At 40.9% G+C, this 19,473-nt stretch overlaps 1 protein-coding gene across 4 annotated transcripts in view; it reads left to right on the forward strand.

Moving 5' to 3' along the window:
- Positions 1 to 19,473, forward strand: part of HELLS (helicase, lymphoid specific) — a 68,410-nt gene that overhangs the window by 14,646 nt on the left and 34,291 nt on the right. For all 4 annotated transcript variants that reach the window (XR_008620008.1, XM_003825380.6, XM_055093165.1 and 1 more), the window contains exons 5-10: positions 2,706 to 2,742; positions 2,827 to 2,891; positions 11,541 to 11,582; positions 14,126 to 14,353; positions 14,720 to 14,902; positions 16,832 to 16,975. Coding sequence is in view for 3 of the 4 variants with exons in the window: in XM_003825380.6 (XP_003825428.1) it covers positions 2,706 to 2,742; positions 2,827 to 2,891; positions 11,541 to 11,582; positions 14,126 to 14,353; positions 14,720 to 14,902; positions 16,832 to 16,975 (699 nt within the window). In the remaining variant the exon portion in view is untranslated. The remainder of the gene's footprint in view (positions 1 to 2,705; positions 2,743 to 2,826; positions 2,892 to 11,540; positions 11,583 to 14,125; positions 14,354 to 14,719; positions 14,903 to 16,831; positions 16,976 to 19,473) is intronic.

Below are 19,473 nucleotides of genomic sequence, written 5' to 3' on the forward strand. Positions count from 1 at the left end.
TAGTTTAAGAGCTTCTACTTAGCTTCTGTGCTAAACTGCCTTTTATTTATTTATTTATTTTTTGAGACAGAGTCTCGTTCTGTCACCCAGGCTGGGATGCAGTGGCGTGATTTCGGCTCACTGCAACCTCTGTCTCCCGGGTTGAAGCAATTCTCTGCCTCAGCCTCCCAAGTAGCTGGGATTACAAGCACCTGCCAGCACACCCAGCTAATTTTTGTATTTTTAGTAGAGACAGGGTTTCACCATCTTGGCCAGGCTGGTCTTGAACTCCTGATCTTGTGATCCACTCGCCTTGGCCACCCAAAGTGCTGAGATTAAGTCCAGTTATTTGATTCTTAGACTAGTTAATGGTGATGTTAAAATGCCTGATAAAGTATTTTGCAGACTGTTTTGCAACAAAACCCATTATTTAAAACTGGTAATACTGCTAGGTGTGGTGGCTCACGCCTATAATCCCAACACTTTGGGAGGCTGAGGCAGATGGATTCCTTGAGGCAAGGAGTTCGAGACCAGCCTGGTCAACATGATGAGACCCTGTCTCTGCTAAAAATACAAAAAATTAGCTGGGCGTGGTGGTGTGTGCCTGTAGTCCCAGCTGCTTGGGAGGTTGAGGCACGAGTATTACTTGAACCACGGTAGGCAGAGGTTGCAGTGGGCCAAGATTGCATCACCGCACTCTAGTCTGGGCCACAGAGGGAGACTCTGTTCCTAAATAAATAAATAAATACATACATAAAACTGGTAATACTGAGTCACTGAGAGAGAGTATTAAAAAATAAAAATAAAAATGGGCCAGGCACGGTGGCTCACGCCTGCAATCCCAGCACTTTGGGAGGCCAAGGTGGGCCAATCATCTGAGGTCAAGAGCTGGAGACCAACCTGGCCAACATGGTGAAACCCAGTCTCTACTAAAAATACAAAAATTAGCCAGGCGTGATGGCGGGTACCTGTAATCCCAGCTACTCGGGAGGCTGACACAGGAGAATTGCTTGAACCCGGGAGGCCGAGGTTGCAGTGAGTTGAGATCATGCTACTGGACTCCAGCCTGGGTGACAGAGCAAGACTCTGTCTCAAAAAAAAAAACAAAAAAAAACAAAAAAAAAACCCCTCTGATCCTTGACTCACTTGCTAATTTCAGAGACTTACCTAGGGCTTTTCAGATTTTTATTTTCATAGAGACAGAGCTTCACTATGTTGCCCAGGCTGGTCTCGAACTCCTTGGCTTAAGCTATCCCCCACACCCACACCCATACCTTGGCCTCTGAAAGTGCTGGGATTACAGGCATGAGCTAGCGCAACTGGCCTTACCTAGGGGTTTTGAAGAACGTGTTTTTATTTATATGACAATTTTACTGGCTTAGTCATTTATTCCCTGCTCTTTAACCTGTTAATTTAATATATCCTTCACTTTATTCCACCTAACTTTTTATACCAGGGTTTTGATTTTTTTCCCCTCTGCTTTTTTCATAAAGGCGTTTTGAAACTTAAAAAATTTTTTTAGAGGTGACGTCTCAGTAGCCCAGGCTAGAGTCCAGTAGCACCATAGTAGCTCACTACAGCTTTGAACTCCTGGGGTCAAGCCATCTTCCCACCTCAGCCTCCTGAGTAGCTGAGACTATACAGGTGCACACCACCATGCTCAGCTACTTTTTGCATTTTTTATAGAGGTGGGGATCTTGCTTTGTTGCCCAAGCTGGTCTTGTACTCCTGGCTTCAAGCAATCCTACTACCTAGTCCTCCTAAAGTGCTGGGATTATAGGTGTGAGCCACTGCACCTGGCCAGAAACTGTTTCTTAACATCTCATTTCTCTTACCTTCCTCACTAATAATTTTCCATTAGTATTCTCTTTTATTTCTGCTTTGGGTTATATTTAATGTATGAATTTCATTCACAATGAATATTCCTTCAATACCCTACCTATTGAAGGGTATTCCTTCAATACCCTACCTTACAAAAATACCTATTTTTGTATTTTTAGTAGAGACAGGGTTTCACCATGTTAGCCAGGATGGTCATGATCTCCTGACCTCATGATCTGCCCGCCTGTGCCTCCCAAAGTGCTGGGATTACAGGCTTCAGCCACCGCGCCCGGCCAAGATGTACATGGTATTTCTAAATAAAAATGCCAACTATGGGCTGGGTGCAGTGGCTCAACGCCTGTAATCCCAGCACTTGGGGAGGCCTAGGCGGGCGGATCACCTGAGGTCAGGAATTCAAGACTAGCTGGCCAATGTGGTGAAACCCCATCTCTACTAAAAATACAAAAATTAGCCGGACGTGGTGGCAGGTGCCTGTAATCCCCACTACTCTGGAGGCTGAAGCAGGGGAATCTCTTGAACCTGGCAGGCGGAGGTTGCAGTGAGCCGAGATTGTACCAGTGCACACTATCCTGGGCGACAAGAGTGAAACTCCGTCTCCAAAAAACAAACAAACGAAATGCCAACTATGTTTAATTTTGAAATTTCTCTTCTAAATGGAAAAAAATGGACAGAAGTAGAGCCCTTGGGAAAAAGCAGAGATTATGAACAAGTTATAGTAGGGAAATACAGAAAAATATTACATGTAGGTAAGTATAATAGTGAAAAATTGTGGATGTGGCTCAATTGCAGGAAACATATTTTTTCTCAAGTTAATCAGTGCCTTTTAACGTATAATACTATAAAGGTCCTTAATAAAATCAATATTCTGAATCCTTGTTTTGTAGGGTAAAAATTCAATTGATGCAAGTGAAGAGAAGCCAGGTAAATATCCTTATTCTAGTTTTGAAGAATATGCGTTTATATTTCTATTTTAATTGCTATCAAAAATAAAATTTTTTTTTATAGTTATGAGGAAAAAAAGAGGAAGAGAAGATGAATCATACAATATTTCAGAGGTCATGTCAAAAGAGGTAAAAATAAAAGGGAGAGGGCACCTAACATTTGATGTTGAGTAAAATGTAGGTTTTAAACCACCTTAAATCTGTAAAGATTGAATATTCAATATCACATGAAATATGTTTTGAATTTAATATTATATATCATTTATAGGTGAAGCTGCCAAAATGTTTGAAGCTATCTACCAACCTACAGTAGACTTGAGACTAATCTGAAACTAATGTCATCTGACCTTCATAGACTTTTTTTTTTTTTTTGAGATGGAGCTCTGTGGTCCATGCTGCCTTGCAGTGTCACTATATCTGCTCACTACAACCTCCACCTCGCGGGTTCAAGCGATTCTCCTGTCTCAGCCTCCCAAGTAGCTGGGATAACAGGTGCCAACCACCACGCCTGGCTAATTTTTGTATTTTCAGTAGAGATGGGGTTTCACCATGTTGGCCAGGCTGGTCTTGAACTCCTGACTTAAGGTGATCCGCCTGCCTCAGTCTCCTAAAATGCCACATTACAGGCGTGAGCCATCGCGCCCATCCTCACTTAAGTGGCAAATAGGCTTACACCTTTAGGTTGTTCTGGTTTTCTTTTCCTTCTTTCATTTCCTTCCTTTCTAGCTTCCTTCTTTTTTTTCTTCTTTTCTTTTTTTGAGGCAGGGTATCACTCTGTGACTCAAGCTGGAGTGCAGTGGCACAATCATGGCTCACTGCAGCCTCGACCTCATGGGCTCAGGTGATCCTTCTACCTCAGCCCCCTGAGTAGCTGGGACTACAGGTGTGTGACACCATGCACAGCTGGCTAATTTTTAAATTTTTTGTAGCGATGAGATGTCATATGTTGCCTAGGCTGCTCTTGAACTCCTGGGTTCAAATGATCTTTTTGCTTCAGCCTCCCAAACTGCTGAGAGTACAAGTGTGAGCCAGTGTGCCCAGCTTTTTGTTGGTTTTCTTTTCTTTTCTTTTCTTTTTTTTTTTTTTTGATACGGAGATTTACTCTTGCTGCCCAGGCTGGAATGCAATGGCGCGATCTAGGCTTACCGCATCCTCCGCTTCCCAGGTTCAAGCAATTCTCCCGCCTCAGCCTCCTGAGTAGCAGGGATTACAGGCATGTGCCACCACACCCGGCTAATTTTGTATTTTTAGTGGAGATGGGGTTTCAGTGTGTTGCCCAGGCTGATCTTGAACTCCTGACCTCAGGGGATCCACCCGCCTTGGCCTCCAAAAGTGCTGGGATTACAGGGGTGAGCCACTGCACCCGGCCTTTGCTGGTTTTCTTATTTGGGTTATTACAGATAACAGTAATAGCTTTGACTCTACCTATTATCTTGTGCTTGTTAAGTACCTAGTGGACTTGTATAGTATTTTGCAAGGAACTGTGGAAACAACAGGCATGGGCATAGAGCTTAAAATTACATATATGTTGTGGAGAGTTGGGGGGAAGGGGTAGGGTAGTAAAGACACTGTCTGACCAGAGCAGATAAGTATTTTAGGGAAAAAGATGGTACCAGCTCTTTGTTAAACGAGTCTGAGCCTGGCCTAGTCAGAAATTGTCACTATAATTTAACTTTTTGTAACCCCTAACCTTGTCTTAAGAACTTTATTCTTGTTCTTTGTTGAAGACTTTTACGAAACTGAAATCATATGCTCTTTTCTAAAACCAGCTTCTTTTTTTCATTTCTCACTTTTTACTTAAAAATATGAATGAATTAGAGCATCTTCAGTTCTGACAAACCAGTTCCTTAGCATGTTTTTAATGTGTCACATTCTTCCTTTTTTTTTCTTGGAGACAGTCTTGCTCTGTCCCTCAGGCTGGAGTGCAGTGGCGCGATCTCGGCTCACTGCTACAAGCTCCACCTCCCATATTCAAGCGATTCTTATGTCTCAGCTTCTGAGAAGCTGGGATTACAGGTACCTATTTGTATTTTTAGTAGAGACAGGGTTTTGCCATGTTGGCCAGGATGGTCTTGAACTACTGACCTCAGGTGATCCTCACGCCTTTATCTCCCAAAGTGCTGCGATTACAGGCATGAGGCACCACTCCCGGCCACATTCTTATATTTAAAAAAAAAAAGCACAACTCTATTGTCTACTGTTGTTCTTTTACCTGAAGTTCAAACTCTAGCTCTTCAGAAGAAAAATTTACATAATAGTTTTCCTTTTCTCTAGGGATGCAATGATAGTTTTTCACTGAAAAATAATCGTCAGGGGGCTGGGAGCAGTGGCTCACGCCTGTAATCCCAGCATTTTGGGAGGCTGAGGCGGGTGGATCCCGTGAGGCCAGGAGTTCGAAACCTGTCTGGCCAACATGGTGAAACCCCATCTCTACTAAAAATATAAAAATTAGCTGGGAATGGTCGCTTGCGCCTGTAGTCCTAGCTACTCAGGAGGCGGAGGCAGGAGAATCACGAACCTGGGAGGCAGAGGTTGCAGTGAGCTGAGATCATGCCACTGCACTCCAGCCTGGGCAGCAGAGCAAGACTCTGTCTCAAAAAAAAAAACAAAAAAAAGTTAGGGTCCACTGAAATTCATTATGGTATCTATTCAACTTGCAGTTTAAAACACTTTTAGGCTGGGCGTGGTGGCTCATACCTGTAAACCCCGGCACTTTGGGAGGCCAAGGTGGGAGGATCACCTGATGTCAAGAGTTCGAGGCCAGCCTGACCAGCATGGAGAAACCCCATCTCTACTAAAAATACAAAATTAGCTGGGCTTGGTGGCACATGCCTGTAATTCCAGCTACTTGGGCAGGCTGAGGCAGGAGAATTGCTTGAACCCCGGAGGCGGAGGTTGCAGTGAGCTGAGATGGCACCATTGCACTCCAGCCTGGGCAACAAGAGTGAAATTCCATCTCGAAAAAGAAAAACCACTTTTAATATGCCATACTGAAGTTTAGCCAGTCATACAGCTGTTTATTTAATTTGTTAAATGGTTGTGGAATATCGGTTTTGGGCAAACTTTGTCATAGGTGGATGAAATCCATTAGTAAAGAAAGGTAAATGCTGTCTTCACCTTAGCCTGCATACAGAGAGAGATATAGGAGTAAGTAGTCAGTGAAATTGAATTTTTTTTTTTTTTTTGAGACAATGTTTCTATTACCCTGGCTCGAATGCAGCTGGCACAATCTCAGCTCACTGCAGCCTCAACCTCCCAGACTCAAGTGATCTTCGTATCTCACACTCCCCAGTAGCAGGGACTACATGCCTGTGCCACCAGGCCTGGCTGATTTTTGTATTTTTTGTAGAGATGGGGTTTTGTCATGTTGTCTAGGCTGGTCTCGAATTTTTGGGCTCCTGCCTCGGCCTCCCAGAGTACTGGGATTACAGGTCTGAGCCACTGTGTCCGGTTGGGAATTGGATGTTTATACACCATATTAGAGGGGCTCTTCACTCTGGCATGCAGTTCTTGAACCTTTTCTTTTCATCTATGAAAAGGAAATGATATCTGTGTTGTGACTTGAAGGATAAAAGTTAAATTATTTAAAGGTGGGATTAATAGGGAAAGAGTAAAGTACAGGTAAGATAGTGGGGGAGGTGTTTTAGGAAGAAATAATAGCATTGAACAAATATCCAGGGTCAAGAGAGACTGGCAGTTTCAAAAAACTTGAAGTAAATTATATTTGCCTCCAATTTGTATATAAGTGAAAAGAGTGATGAGGGAAGGATGAAGCTGTCGATGTAAGCATGGTCAGGAGTTTAAGGCTGCCATAAGTAAAGTAGGAAGCTATTGAAAGATTTTAAGCAAATTTCTATTTTGGTAAATCACTTGGCTAGTTTATTCAGAGATCTGTGGGCATAGTAGTTTTTCTTTCTTTCTTTTTCTTTTCTTTTTTTTTTTTTAAGACAGAGTTTCACTGTGTGGCCCAGGCTGGAGTGCAGTGGCGATCTCGGCTCACTGCAACCTCCGTCTCCCAGTTCAAGCAATTCTTTCACCTCAGCTCCCTGAGTAGTCCAGCGCCTGGGACTACAGGCACGTGCCACCACGCCTGGCTGTTTTTGTATTTTTTCGTAGAGAGGTGGTTTCACCATCTTGGCCAGGCTGGTCTCAAACTCCTGACCCAGAGTGATCTGCTTGCCTCTGCCTTCCAAAGTGCTGGGATTACAGGTGTGAGCCACCATGCCTGGCCCCATACCAGTTATTCTTTCATTTACTGTTACTTCTTTCTTCTGTATATTTACTGAATTTCCTGCTCTCTTTTCCTCTTTGCCTAACTAAATTCTTTCCATTGTTTCATTCTCACCTTACTTGAAGAATCTCTAAATCTGTGAATGCATTTGGAGGGGTATAACCCAATTGAGTGTTCTGCCAGTGTGGACCCTGCTCCTCCAAATTATCCCTTCTGTTTCTTCACCTTTTCCTTCCTCACTGGGTCTTTGCCTTTCAATTATAGATACATTGTGTTTTCCTGTCTGCAGAACAAAAATTTTTGAACCAGTCTTTCTAGATTGCCCTGTTTTTTATTCTTTATTTCCAAGTTTTTTTTTGAGACAGAGTTTTGCTCTTGTTGCCCAGGCTGGAGTGCAATGGCGCCATCTCGGCTCATTGCAACCTCCGGCTCCCAGGTTCAAGCGATTCTCCTGCCTCAGCCTTCCGAGTAGCTAGGATTACAGGCATGCACCACCACGCCTGGCAAATTTTGTATTTTTAGTAGAGACGGGGTTTCTCCATGTTGGTCAGGCTGGTCTCGAACTCCCGATCTCAGGTGATCCACCCACCTTGGCCCCCAAAGTGCTGAGATTACTGCACCGGCCTATTTCCAAGCTTTTTAAGAGTAGGCTGGACTGGACATGATGCCTGACACCTGTTATCCCAGCACTTTGGGAGGCCAAGTTGGGAGGATCACTTAAGCCCAGGAGTTTAAGACTAGTTTGGGCAACATGGCGAAATCCTGTCTCTACAAAAAGAAATACAGAAATAGCCAGGTGTGGTGGCGCATGACTTTGGTCCCAGCTACACAGGAGGCTGAGGTGAGAGGATCACCTGAGCCTGGGGAGGTCAAGGCTGCAGTGAGGTGAGATTGCGCCACTGCACTGCAGCATGGGCAAGAGAATGAAACCCTGGTTTTTGGTTTTTTGTTTTTTTGTTTTTTTTGGAGAGAGAGTCTCACTCTGTCGCCAGGCTGGAATGCAGTGCTGCGATCTTGACTCACTGCAACCTCCGCCTCCCGGGTTCAAGTGATTCTCCTGCCTCAGCATCCTGAGTAGCTGGGACTACAGGCACACGTCACCACGCCCAGCTAATTTTTGTATTTTTAGTAGAGATGGAGTTTCACCATTTTGGCCTGGATGGTCTAGATCTCTTGACCTTGTGATCCATCTGCCTTGGCCTCCCAAAGGGCTGGGATTACAGGCGTGAGCCACCGCGCCTGGCCCTTTTTTTTTTTTTTAAAGAGTAGCCTGTGCATATTTCCTTACACATTATGCAGTTGAGCAGTTTTACGCCTACCAGTTGAATTTATTGGTATCTTTGAAATTGATACCTAGCACAAAGCAAACAATTTATCTTTTCCTCTCTTCCGAATCTTGCTCTTTTGTTTTCTCTTTTTTTGGTGTTAATATCAGAACCAGTATCTACTGTGTCATCTAAAACAATTTAGGAGGTTATCTGAATTTCCTTATATATCTAGATTTTTATCGATTTCTGTGAGTCATTTCATTTGCTGCTACTCTGGTGTTTATGCCCTTACTGTGCCCTATTTATAGTAGTTTCTTAATTGATTTTTATAATCCTAGTCTAGCTCTCATTGTCAAGAGTACCAGATTGGTTTTTCTGAAACTCAAATATAATTACTCATAACCTCCATTACTTTATATGGTTTCACAAGGAATTGCATTTTCTTGTAGAAAAATTTGAGAATAAACAAAATACAAGAAAATCACCTGAAAAGCTGTCACACAGATAATCACTAACATTTTGGTATATGTATATTCTTTTTCTTTGTATTATGGAAAATCTCAAAAATTACAAATGTTTAGAGGATAGTAAATTGAATGTCCACCTTTATCACTTTTTTTTTTTTTTGAGATAGAGTTTCACTCTTGTTGCCCAGGCTGGAGTGCAGTGGCATGATCTTGGCTCACAGCAACATCCGCCTCTCAGGTTCAAGCGATTCTCCTGCCTCATCCTCCCGAGTAGCTGGGATTACAGGCATGTGCCATCATGCTTGGCTAATTTTTAGTTTTATTAGAGATGGGGTTTCTCCATGTTGGTCAGGCTGGTCTTGAACTCCTGACCTCAGGTGACCTGCCCGCCTCAGCCTCCCAAAGTGCTGGGATTAGAGGCATAAGCCACCACGCCCAGCCAATCGCTTTTTAATTCTGGGATATTTTAACAAAAAGCTCAGCAAGACTTTTTTTTTTTTCTTAAGGTGGAGTCTCGCACTGTCACCTGGGCTGGAGTGCAGTGGCGTGATCTCGGCTCACTACAACCTTTGCCTCTTGGGTTCAAGTGAGTCTCCTGTCTCAGCCTCCCAAGTAGCTGGGATTACAAGTGCCCACCACCACGCCCAGCTAATTTTTTGTATTTTTAGTAGAGACAGGGTTTCACCATGTTGGCCAGGCTGGTCTCAAACTCCTGACCTTGTGATTTGCCTGACTTGGCCTCCCAAAGTGCTGGGATTACAGGCTTGAGCCACCATGCCCGGCCAAGACTATTTTTTAGAAACATAACCACAATACAGTTACCACACTTTTGAAAGTCGATGGGACTTCCTTAATATTTAAATTTCTCAATAGGCTAATTTTTATTTTTAGGGATGGGGGCTTGCTGTATTGACGAGACTGGAGTGCAGTGGCTATTCCTGAGTATTGTCATAGTGACTACACCTCAAACACCTGGGCTCACATGATCCTCCTGCCTCAGTGTCCCGAGTAGTAGTGCAGGGACTATAGGCACTTACCGCTGTGATCTGCTTAGCTCGTACATTTTAAAAAAATAGTTGGTTCAAATCAGGATCCGAAAAAGTTACATAAATTGTGTTTGATTAATGCGTATCTTGGGTCTCTTTTAGATCTAGAGTGTCTCTCATCTTTTTTAAGAAACATTATTTGTTGAAGAAAATGAGTAATTCTGTATAATTCCCCACATTCTAGACTTTACTGATTGTATCCCCATGATTTCTCTGCCTCTTGTGTTTCCTGTTAACTATAGTAACTATAAGTTAAATACGGAAGTTTGTGATTAAGGTGTTTTTTTATTTTTGTTTCTGTTTTTTTTTTTGGGAGACAAGATCTTTCTCTTGTTGCCCAGGGTGGAGTGCAGTGGTGCCATCTCGGCTCATTGAACCTCTGATTGCTGGGCTCAAGCAATCCTCCCACCTCATCCTCCTGAGTAGCTGGGACTACAGGCGTGCACCACCAAGCCCAGCCAACATTTATATTTTTTGTAGAGATGGGATCTCACCATGTTGCCCATGCTTGATTTTTAATAAGAATACTTCATTGGTGGTATTTATAGATTTTGATTTATTTCCAAATTGTTCTTTCAAAAGTTTCATTTTATCTAGTCATTTTACAGGACAGCTTTTATCAGTTCCTGGCATAAAATCCTTTTAGCCTCAGCCTTATAATATGAATATCTATACATACATAATACTTCATACACACACGATATACATATATTCCCATGTATATATATGTGTGTGTGTCAGCCACTTACATGTCCTGTTACTCTTCTATGAATCTTAAATTTGATATTGCTATTTTGAATCTACTTCATCCCCTACGCCTTCTATATTCTCTCTGCTTGAAATCTACCCTCACTATCTTGAATGATGAAGCCTGGTGACAACTTTTTAGATAATTTTATGTAAGATAATTATTTGCTAAGTCATCCAGTGACATACTCGGGTATTGTTTGTCTCCCTACCAGCAGCATCTAGTAGGTACTTCAAAATCAGAGCACTTTATTCTGTATTTTTAATTTTTTCTGTCTTTGCCTCTTACCCAGGAATGCAAACTCAGATGTCTATCCACAGAGGCCTAAAGTGGGCTGTAACATGGTTTGGCAAACTTTTTCTGTAAATAGCCAGATAGTAAATATTTTTAGCTTTTGAGTAGTTTTGTGGGCAGCTACTCAACCCTGTACTCTGCTGTTGTTGCTTGAAAGCAGCCATAGACAAACCGTAAACAAGTGAGGCTGACTTTGTTCCAATTTATCCCATTTCTTTGCTTTTAAAAAAATACCTATGTATTCGCTTAGCTGGAGTTGGTCTACAGGCTGTAGTTTGCTGACCCCAGGACTAGAGGTTTGTTGCCATGTGTGAATTTGTACTTAATCTACTCAGATTAAAAGAAAGACAGTCTGTAAATCAGTCACCTGTGTTGCTGCAGGCCAAGGTAGAAACGCCCTCCGTGTGTGCATATTTGTTGGTTCTCTGATTAAAGTTTTGAGTCAAAAAAAAAAAAAAAAGAAAAAAGAAAGAAAAGCTGGAAAATCACTGTATTTGATGAAATATCCCATTGTATAAGTGTTCCCAAATTAGCCTAGAATGTTATGAAATATTATGAGCCAGTAATGTCTATAGGCTTATTTCTGCCTGAAGGCTACTAGTTTTATCTTGAGACTCTCATCCTCATTTCCTGGCAAAATGAGCACAGAATAAATGCTTGTTGAATAAATAAATAAATGAACTTCATACATTATTAATTTGTTTTTGTTTTCTCAAACTACTAGGAAATTTTGTCTGTGGCTAAAAAAAATAAAAAGGAGAATGAGGTAAGAAATTTATAATGTAAGATTAAGTTTAGAAGTCATATTTACTCCTCAGTTACTAGTCCTTTTTCTTTAATCAGCAGTATACGTTCTTCTCACTATTATCCTGTTTCTTTGCTTTAAAAAAAAATACCTATGTATTCACTTCTTCCATATCCAACATTCTTCTTTTTTATGTATCAACTTTAGTTAGGTGTTTTATTGCATGATTCTTGATGTATAAATGTTAATTTATGGGTCTAGCAATGTTGCTTTTAACTTGTGAATCTGGCAGTGATACAAGTGCTCGTAACCATGTGGATATAAACCGTGAATCATCTTATGGAAGCTGTGAGGGATGCCTTAATCTTGCTTCAGACCTTAAAGATTTTTTAAGTTTCTTAAAAGTTCTGTTTGAGAAGGCTTGATTTCTGAGCCACCTCTTCACTTAGCCCGTTTCATGTAGAGAGGTTCCTTGTTATCTGACTTTTTATTGTTCAAGTACTTAAAATTACAAGGTTGCCTAGGGAAGCAAAATAATCATGACATGAAAATTCATGAATGGATATGAACTTCAGGTAGTTAATTTACATATTAAAGATTTTTAGGCCTTTGGGAAATTAATGTTATGTTTATAAAATGAGAGATAATCTATTTGGTCATATAATTTTGTCCAAAATTTATATTGTAAAAGTGTCTTGATTTTTATTCTTTGTTAAGTATAAGGACTGGTTTATGGGTGCAGTTTAGTTGGATTTTTAAAGATTTAGTTAGATAAACATTTAGTTGGATTTTTAAGATAAAGTCTAGATGTAATCTTCTGTAATTTACTATGGGATTTTGGCTTCATTTTATAACTTACAGTCAGTCAGTAAGGAATAGTTGTTAAGTATGGTATTTTAATGAATTTCGACACTTGCATACACTTGTGTAACCACCATCCAAATCAAGGTATAGAACATTTCCATTGTAAAGGGATCTCTTCTACGTCTTTCCACCCCCAAACCCAGAGGAGGCCACTTTTTACACCTTTTATAGGATGGCTTATTATTTCCTTTCCACTCAACATGTCTGTGATACTCATTTATGTTGTTGAGCATATTAGTAACTGGTTTCTTCTTATTGACTAGTATTCTGTTGAATGAATGTTACAGTTTTCTCATCCATCCCCTTATTGATGGGCATTTGGGTTGTTTGCAGTTTGTGACTTTTATGAGTAAGGTTGCTATGATAATTTGCATACAAGTCCATGTGTAGACATGTTTTCATACTTTCTGCCTGTGTACCTGGGAATGGTATTGTTGTGTTACGTGGCAAATGTATGTTCATAAGAAAGTACAGATTTTTCCCCCCAAAGTAAACACATCATTTTATTCTCTCGCCAGCAATGTTTGAAAATTCCAGCTTACATTATTGTCAGCATTTGATAGTCTTTTTAATTTCAGCCATTTTATTAGATGAGAAATGGTAACTTGTGTGGTTTTTAACTTGCATTTTCCTAATTACTACTGAAGTAGAGTATATTTTTATGTTCTTTGATAACTATGTTTTCTTTCTTTTTTTTTCTTTTTTGAGATGGAGTCTCACTCTGTCGCCCGGGCTGGAGTGCAATGGCACGATCTCGGCTCACTGTAAACTCTGCCTCCCAGGTTCAAGCGATTCTCCTGCCTCAGCCTCCCAAGTAGCTGGGACAACAGGCTCATGCCACCATGTTCAGCTAATTTTTGTATTTTTAGTAGAGACAGTGTGTCACCATTTTGGCCAGGATGGTTTTGATCTCTTGACCTCATGATCTGCCTGCCTTGGCCTCCCAAAATGCTGGGATTACAGGCGTGAGCTGCCATGCCCGGCCTGTATGTTTTCTTTTGTAAAGTATCTGTTAATATCTTTTGCCCGTCTTATTTATGCGTACTGTATTTTCTGTGTAACAGTTTAATAAATTATTGAATATCACAGTATTAGAAGTTTGGAAGAGAGATACAATTCTAGAGAGATACAATTCTAATGATCTTTTCAAAAGTATGTGCCTGATTTTAATTTGTAAGGGTTATTCTCCGATTTTTATATTTTATTTTATTTTATTTTATTTTTTGAAGTGGAGTCTCCTGTCACCCAGGCTGGAGTGCAGTGGCTGTGTTCATGGCTCACTGCAGCCTTGACTTCCTGGGTTTAAGTGATCCTCAGCCTCCCGAGTAGCTGGGATACAGGCAGTTGCGTGCAACCACACCCAGCTAATTTTTTGTATTTTTAGTAGACACAGGGTTTCGCCATGTTGTCCAGGGTTGTCTTGGATACCTGGACTCAGGTGATCCTCCTGCCTCAGCTTCCCAAAGTGCTGTGATTGTAGGATTAGCCACTGTGCCAGCCTGTTATTTTTTTTTTTTTAGTAGCTTTTCATTTGTAGAGGGATGGCGATGTCTCCAGTTTTTTCATCCAGGTGTGATCTTAGTCTTCTATAATTAATGATTATAGGACTCAGTAGATTTTGTTAGTTGCATTTTCTGATAAATGGTGGCATACAGCAGCATTTTGTATAACACATCTTATTAAACTTTTTTTCTCTACAGGATGAAAACTCCTCCTCTACTAATCTCTGTGTGGAAGATCTTCAGAAAAATAAAGATTCGAATAGTATAATTAAAGATAGATTGTCTGAAACGGTTAGGCAGAATACTAAATTCTTTTTTGACCCAGTCCGGAAGTGTAATGGTCAGCCAGTACCTTTTCAACAACCAAAGCACTTCACTGGAGGAGTGATGCGATGGTACCAAGTAGAAGGCATGGAATGGCTTAGGGTAATGAATTGGAATTTTTAATACAAGATACTGGTTTTATTTCTATAGTAGCCTAATGATTTGAGGTACCACAACTTGAGTCATTTCTATCATGTTTCACTATTATACATTTGTATGTGGATACTTGCTTTCTGATTTCTTTACCCTGAATTTTTAGAAGTGGAAATTACCTTGTTAATGGCTTCCAGCACTTTTATGGCTTTGATAAAGGACTTTCCAGTGTTGTTATAATTTATGGTGTGAATATATCAACTCTAACATAATTCTCTTCTTTGGGTGTGATTTTTTAAAGAGAAGAAATAAAATATTGTAACCCTGTAGTTGTTTATATCCAAGTTTAAATACAGTATCTATTATTTTGTCCAGATGCTTTGGGAAAATGGAATTAATGGCATTTTAGCAGATGAAATGGGATTGGGTAAGACAGTTCAGTGCATTGCTACTATTGCATTGATGATTCAGAGAGGAGTACCAGGACCTTTTCTTGTCTGTGGCCCTTTGTCTACACTTCCTAACTGGATGGCTGAATTCAAAAGATTTACACCAGATGTAAGACATGCTTCCTTATGTTAAAATTATAATTTTACATGTTTTCTTATGCTTTGTTGTAGTAGGAATTAAATTGTAGAACTCCTATAATTATATTGGTTCCTGTATAAATATTTCGTCTGATTTGACTTACTCAATCTGCACAATACCCTAATTTAAATTTATATAGTATAGGTTTTGGAAATCCCTGACATCTTTCCTAAAATATTCCTGAATTATTTTCAGTGCATTGGTAATTTGATTCGACTGAGACAGACTTAGGTAGAGATTTTATTAAAAATTCTGCTTGTTCTTCACTTGATCTTTGCCAAAAGGCTGAGAAGAGAGTTTTCTGTTTTTTCTGTACTCGTTACCTTCTGCAATTTTTTTTTTTTTTTGAAATGGAGTCTCTGTTGCCCAGGCTGGAGGGCAGTGATGCAGTCTTGGTTCACTGCAATCTCTGCCTCCCATCATGAAGCAATTCTTGTGCCTGAGCCACCGGAGTAGCTGGGATTACAAGCATGTGCCACCATGCCCAGCTAATTTTATGTTTTTAGTAGAGACGATGTCTTGCCATGTTGGTTGGCCAGACTGGTCTTGAACTCCTGGCCTGAAGAGATCTGCCCACTTTGGCCTCTCAAAGTACTGGGATTATAGACGTGAGCCACTGTACCCCCCGGGCCCAGCCCTTCTGCACATTTTTGCCTTATGAGAAATATATATATTCTAGACGTAGTATCACCATCTGTCTCATTTTATATATTTATATATATATATATTATTTATTTATTTATTTTGAAATGGAGTCTCTCTCACCATGCTGGAGTGTAGTAGCTGGGACTACAGGCGCACACCACAAGGCCAGGCTAATTTTTTGTATTTTAGTAGAGACAGGATTTCACCATGTTGGCCAAGATGGCCTCTATCTCCTGACCTTGTGATCCGCCCACCTCGGCCTCCCACAGTGGTGGGATTACAGGTGTGAGCCACTGCGCCCAGCCTATATGTGTTTTATGTATTTGTAGGTTTTTTGTTGGGGGGGGGTTGTGTTTGTGTGTGTGTGTGTGTGTGTGTGTGTGTGTGTGTGTATATATATATATGACAGAGTTTCACTGTTGTTGCCCAGGCTGGAGTGCAATGGCACGATCTCGGCTCAGTGCAACCTCCGCCTCCCGGGTTCAAGCGATTCTCCTGTCTCAGCCTCCCAAGTAGCTGGGATTACGGGCGTGCGCCACCACGCCTGGCTAATTTTGTATTTTTAGTAGTGACGGGGTTTCTCCATGTTGGTCAGGCTGGTCTGGAACTCCCGACCTCAGGTGGTCTGCCCCCCTCAGCTTCCCAAAGTGCTGAGGATTACAGGTATGAGCCATCCCACCTGGCCCGTCTATTTGTTTTTATGCCTTTTTTTTTTCTTCAGACAGGATGTTGCTCTGTTGCTCAGGCTGGAGTGCAGTGGCGTCATTCTGGCTCACTGTGGCCTTCACCTCCCAGGCTCATGTGAGCCTGCTATCTCACACGCCTGAGTAGCTCATGTGAACCTCCCATCTCACTCCACTGGGTGAGTAGCTGGCACTACGGGTGCGTACCACCACACCAGCTAATTTTTGTATTTTTTGTAGAGATGGGATTTCTCCATGTTGCTCAGGTTGTTCTCGAACTACTGGACTTTCGAGATCGGCTTGCCTTGGCTTCCCAAAGTGTTGAGATTATAGGTGTGAGCCATTGTGCTGGGCCTGACTTTGTTTTTTTGTTTGTTTGTTTGTTTTTTTCATTTTCTCCCATAATAGTTCAATGATTTGTTAGAATTGCTTGGCTTATTTTGCTATAGAAAAATAGAAATAAAATTTTTAAAAATTATATTTTTTCCCTCAGAATGATTTATATTTTCTAAATAGTCAATATTTACATTTTGTTCTTAAGTCTGATAAAAATCAATATAAAATTTTTCAGATCCCTACAATGTTATATCATGGAACCCAGGAGGAACGTCAAAAATTGGTAAGAAATATTTACAAACGGAAAGGGACTTTGCAGATTCATCCTGTGGTAATCACGTCATTTGAAATAGCCATGAGAGACCGAAATGCGTTACAGGTACAAATGATCTTCATTGGTTTCTTTGTAATACATAAAACATGTTTTTCTTCATTTATATCACTTTCTCACCATCTGGGAGCATTTGTCTAATTTTTTTTTGTTGTCGAAATAATAGATTATATTGTGCATATACCTGTAGAAGCTGGAAACTTTTATTAACAGAATGATTGGGATGAAGGCCATCGTTTGTAGCAATATAATTAAAGCTTATGGCAGTTTAACCTATGGCTTAGAATCATCCAGAAATAGACCTAATCTCTGAATGTATTACAGATATATTTGTGACAGGTACTTTGAATATATGGAATTTACTTATCGTATTTTAATCAAATAAGAGTATTTGAAGACAAGTTATTTTTAGAGTATCTTATTGGACTATTTGGTAGCATTTTCGTTTCTATTTTCTTGATGTTCTAGCTACTTATTTAAATAATTTCCAGTTAGCATAACAGAATTGAAAGATTGACCTTTTTTCTTTCGTGCCTTCTGTTTTCATTTATTGGTGTTTTGAACTTCTTCCTCACTGCTCTACCTCATTCATTTATAATTCTTGACTGCTTTTTTTTTCCTTTCTCTGGCCATGTGAGAACCCTCTTAGTGCAGTCCCCTTAGGTTTATCTTGCTTGCTTGGAAATAGGAAAGTATTTAATGGTTTCAACATAAAATCAAAACACATAAGTCATAAATAGAATAATTATGACTTGCATAATTATGACCAGTATTGTCAGGTTTTATGTGTCTGCTGGTAAAACTTTGGAATATGATTTGCAGAAATCTCAGTTCAGGAGTGTTTAGCAAAGTTTATGAATGTGTACAGCATTAAAAAGTATTTAAACCAGGCCGGGCATGAAGGCTTATGCCAGTAATTCCAGCACTTGGGAGTCTGAGGCGGGCAGATCCCTTGAGGCCAGGAGTTCCAGACCAGCCTGGCCAACATGACGAAACCCTGTCTCCACTAAAAATACAAAAATTAGCTGGGTGTGATGGTGCACATGTTTAATGGCACAAGGATTGCTTAAACCCAGGAGGTGGAGGTTGCAGTGAGCTGCGATTGCGCCACTGCACTCTAGCCTGTGCTACAGTGAGAGTCTGTCTCAAAAAGAAAAAAAAATTTAAACCAGCAGTCCCCAACCTTTTGGCACCAGGAACCGGTTTTGTGGAAGACAAGTTTTCCATGGACCATGGGTGGGGGATGGTTTCAGAATGATTCAAGTGCATTATAATTATTGTGCACTTTATTTTTATTATTATAAAATTGTCATGTATAATGAAATGATAGAGCTGGCCGTAGTGGCTCACCCCTGTAATCCCAGCACTTTGGGAAGCTTAGGCGGGCAGATCACTTGAGGTGAGGAGTTTGAGACCATCCTGGCCAAGATGGTGGCCAACATGGTGAAACCACATCTCTACAAAAATACAAAACTTACCTGGGCATAGTGGCCTAGCTCCTTGGGAGGCTGAGGCAGGATAATTGCTTGAACCCGGGAGGCGGATGTTGCAGTGAGCCGAGATCATGCCGCTTGGTTGGCTGGGCAACCAAGTGAGACTGTGTCTCAAAATAATAATAATAATAATTTTACAACTCACCATAACGTAGAATCAGTGGTAGCCCTGAGCTTGTTTTCCATCTAGGGATGATGGGAGACAGTGACAAATCATCCACCATTAGATTTTTATAAGGAGCGCACAACCCAGACAACCCAGATCCCTTGGATGTGCAGTTCACAATAGTGTTCATGCTCCTATGAGAATATAATGTCTCCTGATCTGACGGGAGGCAGAGCTCAGGCCATAATGTGAGCAGTGGGGAGTGGCTGTAAATACAGATGAAGCTTCCCTTTTCTGTAAATACAGACGAGGCTTCCCTCGCTCACAGCTGCTTACCTCCTGCTGTGTGGCCTGGTTCCTAACATGCCATGGACCCCTACAGGTCTGTGACCTGGGGGTTGGGGACCCTTGATTTAAAGCATTTCTTTACAGTAAAAGTAATATATACCAATTTTTTTTAAAGGGTAGTGTACAGGAAGATGTAAAAGCACCTGTAATTCTACCTGAGAACTACTACTTTTTTCTTTCTTTTTTTTTTTTTTGAGGCAGAGTCTTGCTCTGTTGCCCAGGCTGGAGTGCAGTGGCGCGATCTTAGCTCACTGCAAGCTCCACCTCCCAGGTTCACACCATTCTCCTGCCTCAGCCTCCCGAGTAGTTGGGACTACAGGTGCCCGCAACCATGCCCGGCTAATTTTTTTGTATTTCTAGTAGAGATGGAGTTTCTCTGTGTTAGCCAGGATGGTCTCGATCTCCTGCCCTCGTGATCCGCCCGCCTCAGCCTTCCAGAGAACTACTACTTTTATACTAAATAATTATAGCTAACATGTAGGTATAATTTACACATATGATCATACTATACATTCAATTTTTTTTTTTTTGGTCCGAGACAGGGTCTCACTTTGTCACCCAGGCTGGAGTCCTGTGGCACGATCTCAGCTCACTGTAGC

The sequence above is a fragment of the Pan paniscus genome, chromosome 8 (genome assembly GCF_029289425.2).
Source record: "Pan paniscus chromosome 8, NHGRI_mPanPan1-v2.0_pri, whole genome shotgun sequence".
NCBI classification, from domain to species: domain Eukaryota; kingdom Metazoa; phylum Chordata; class Mammalia; order Primates; family Hominidae; genus Pan; species Pan paniscus.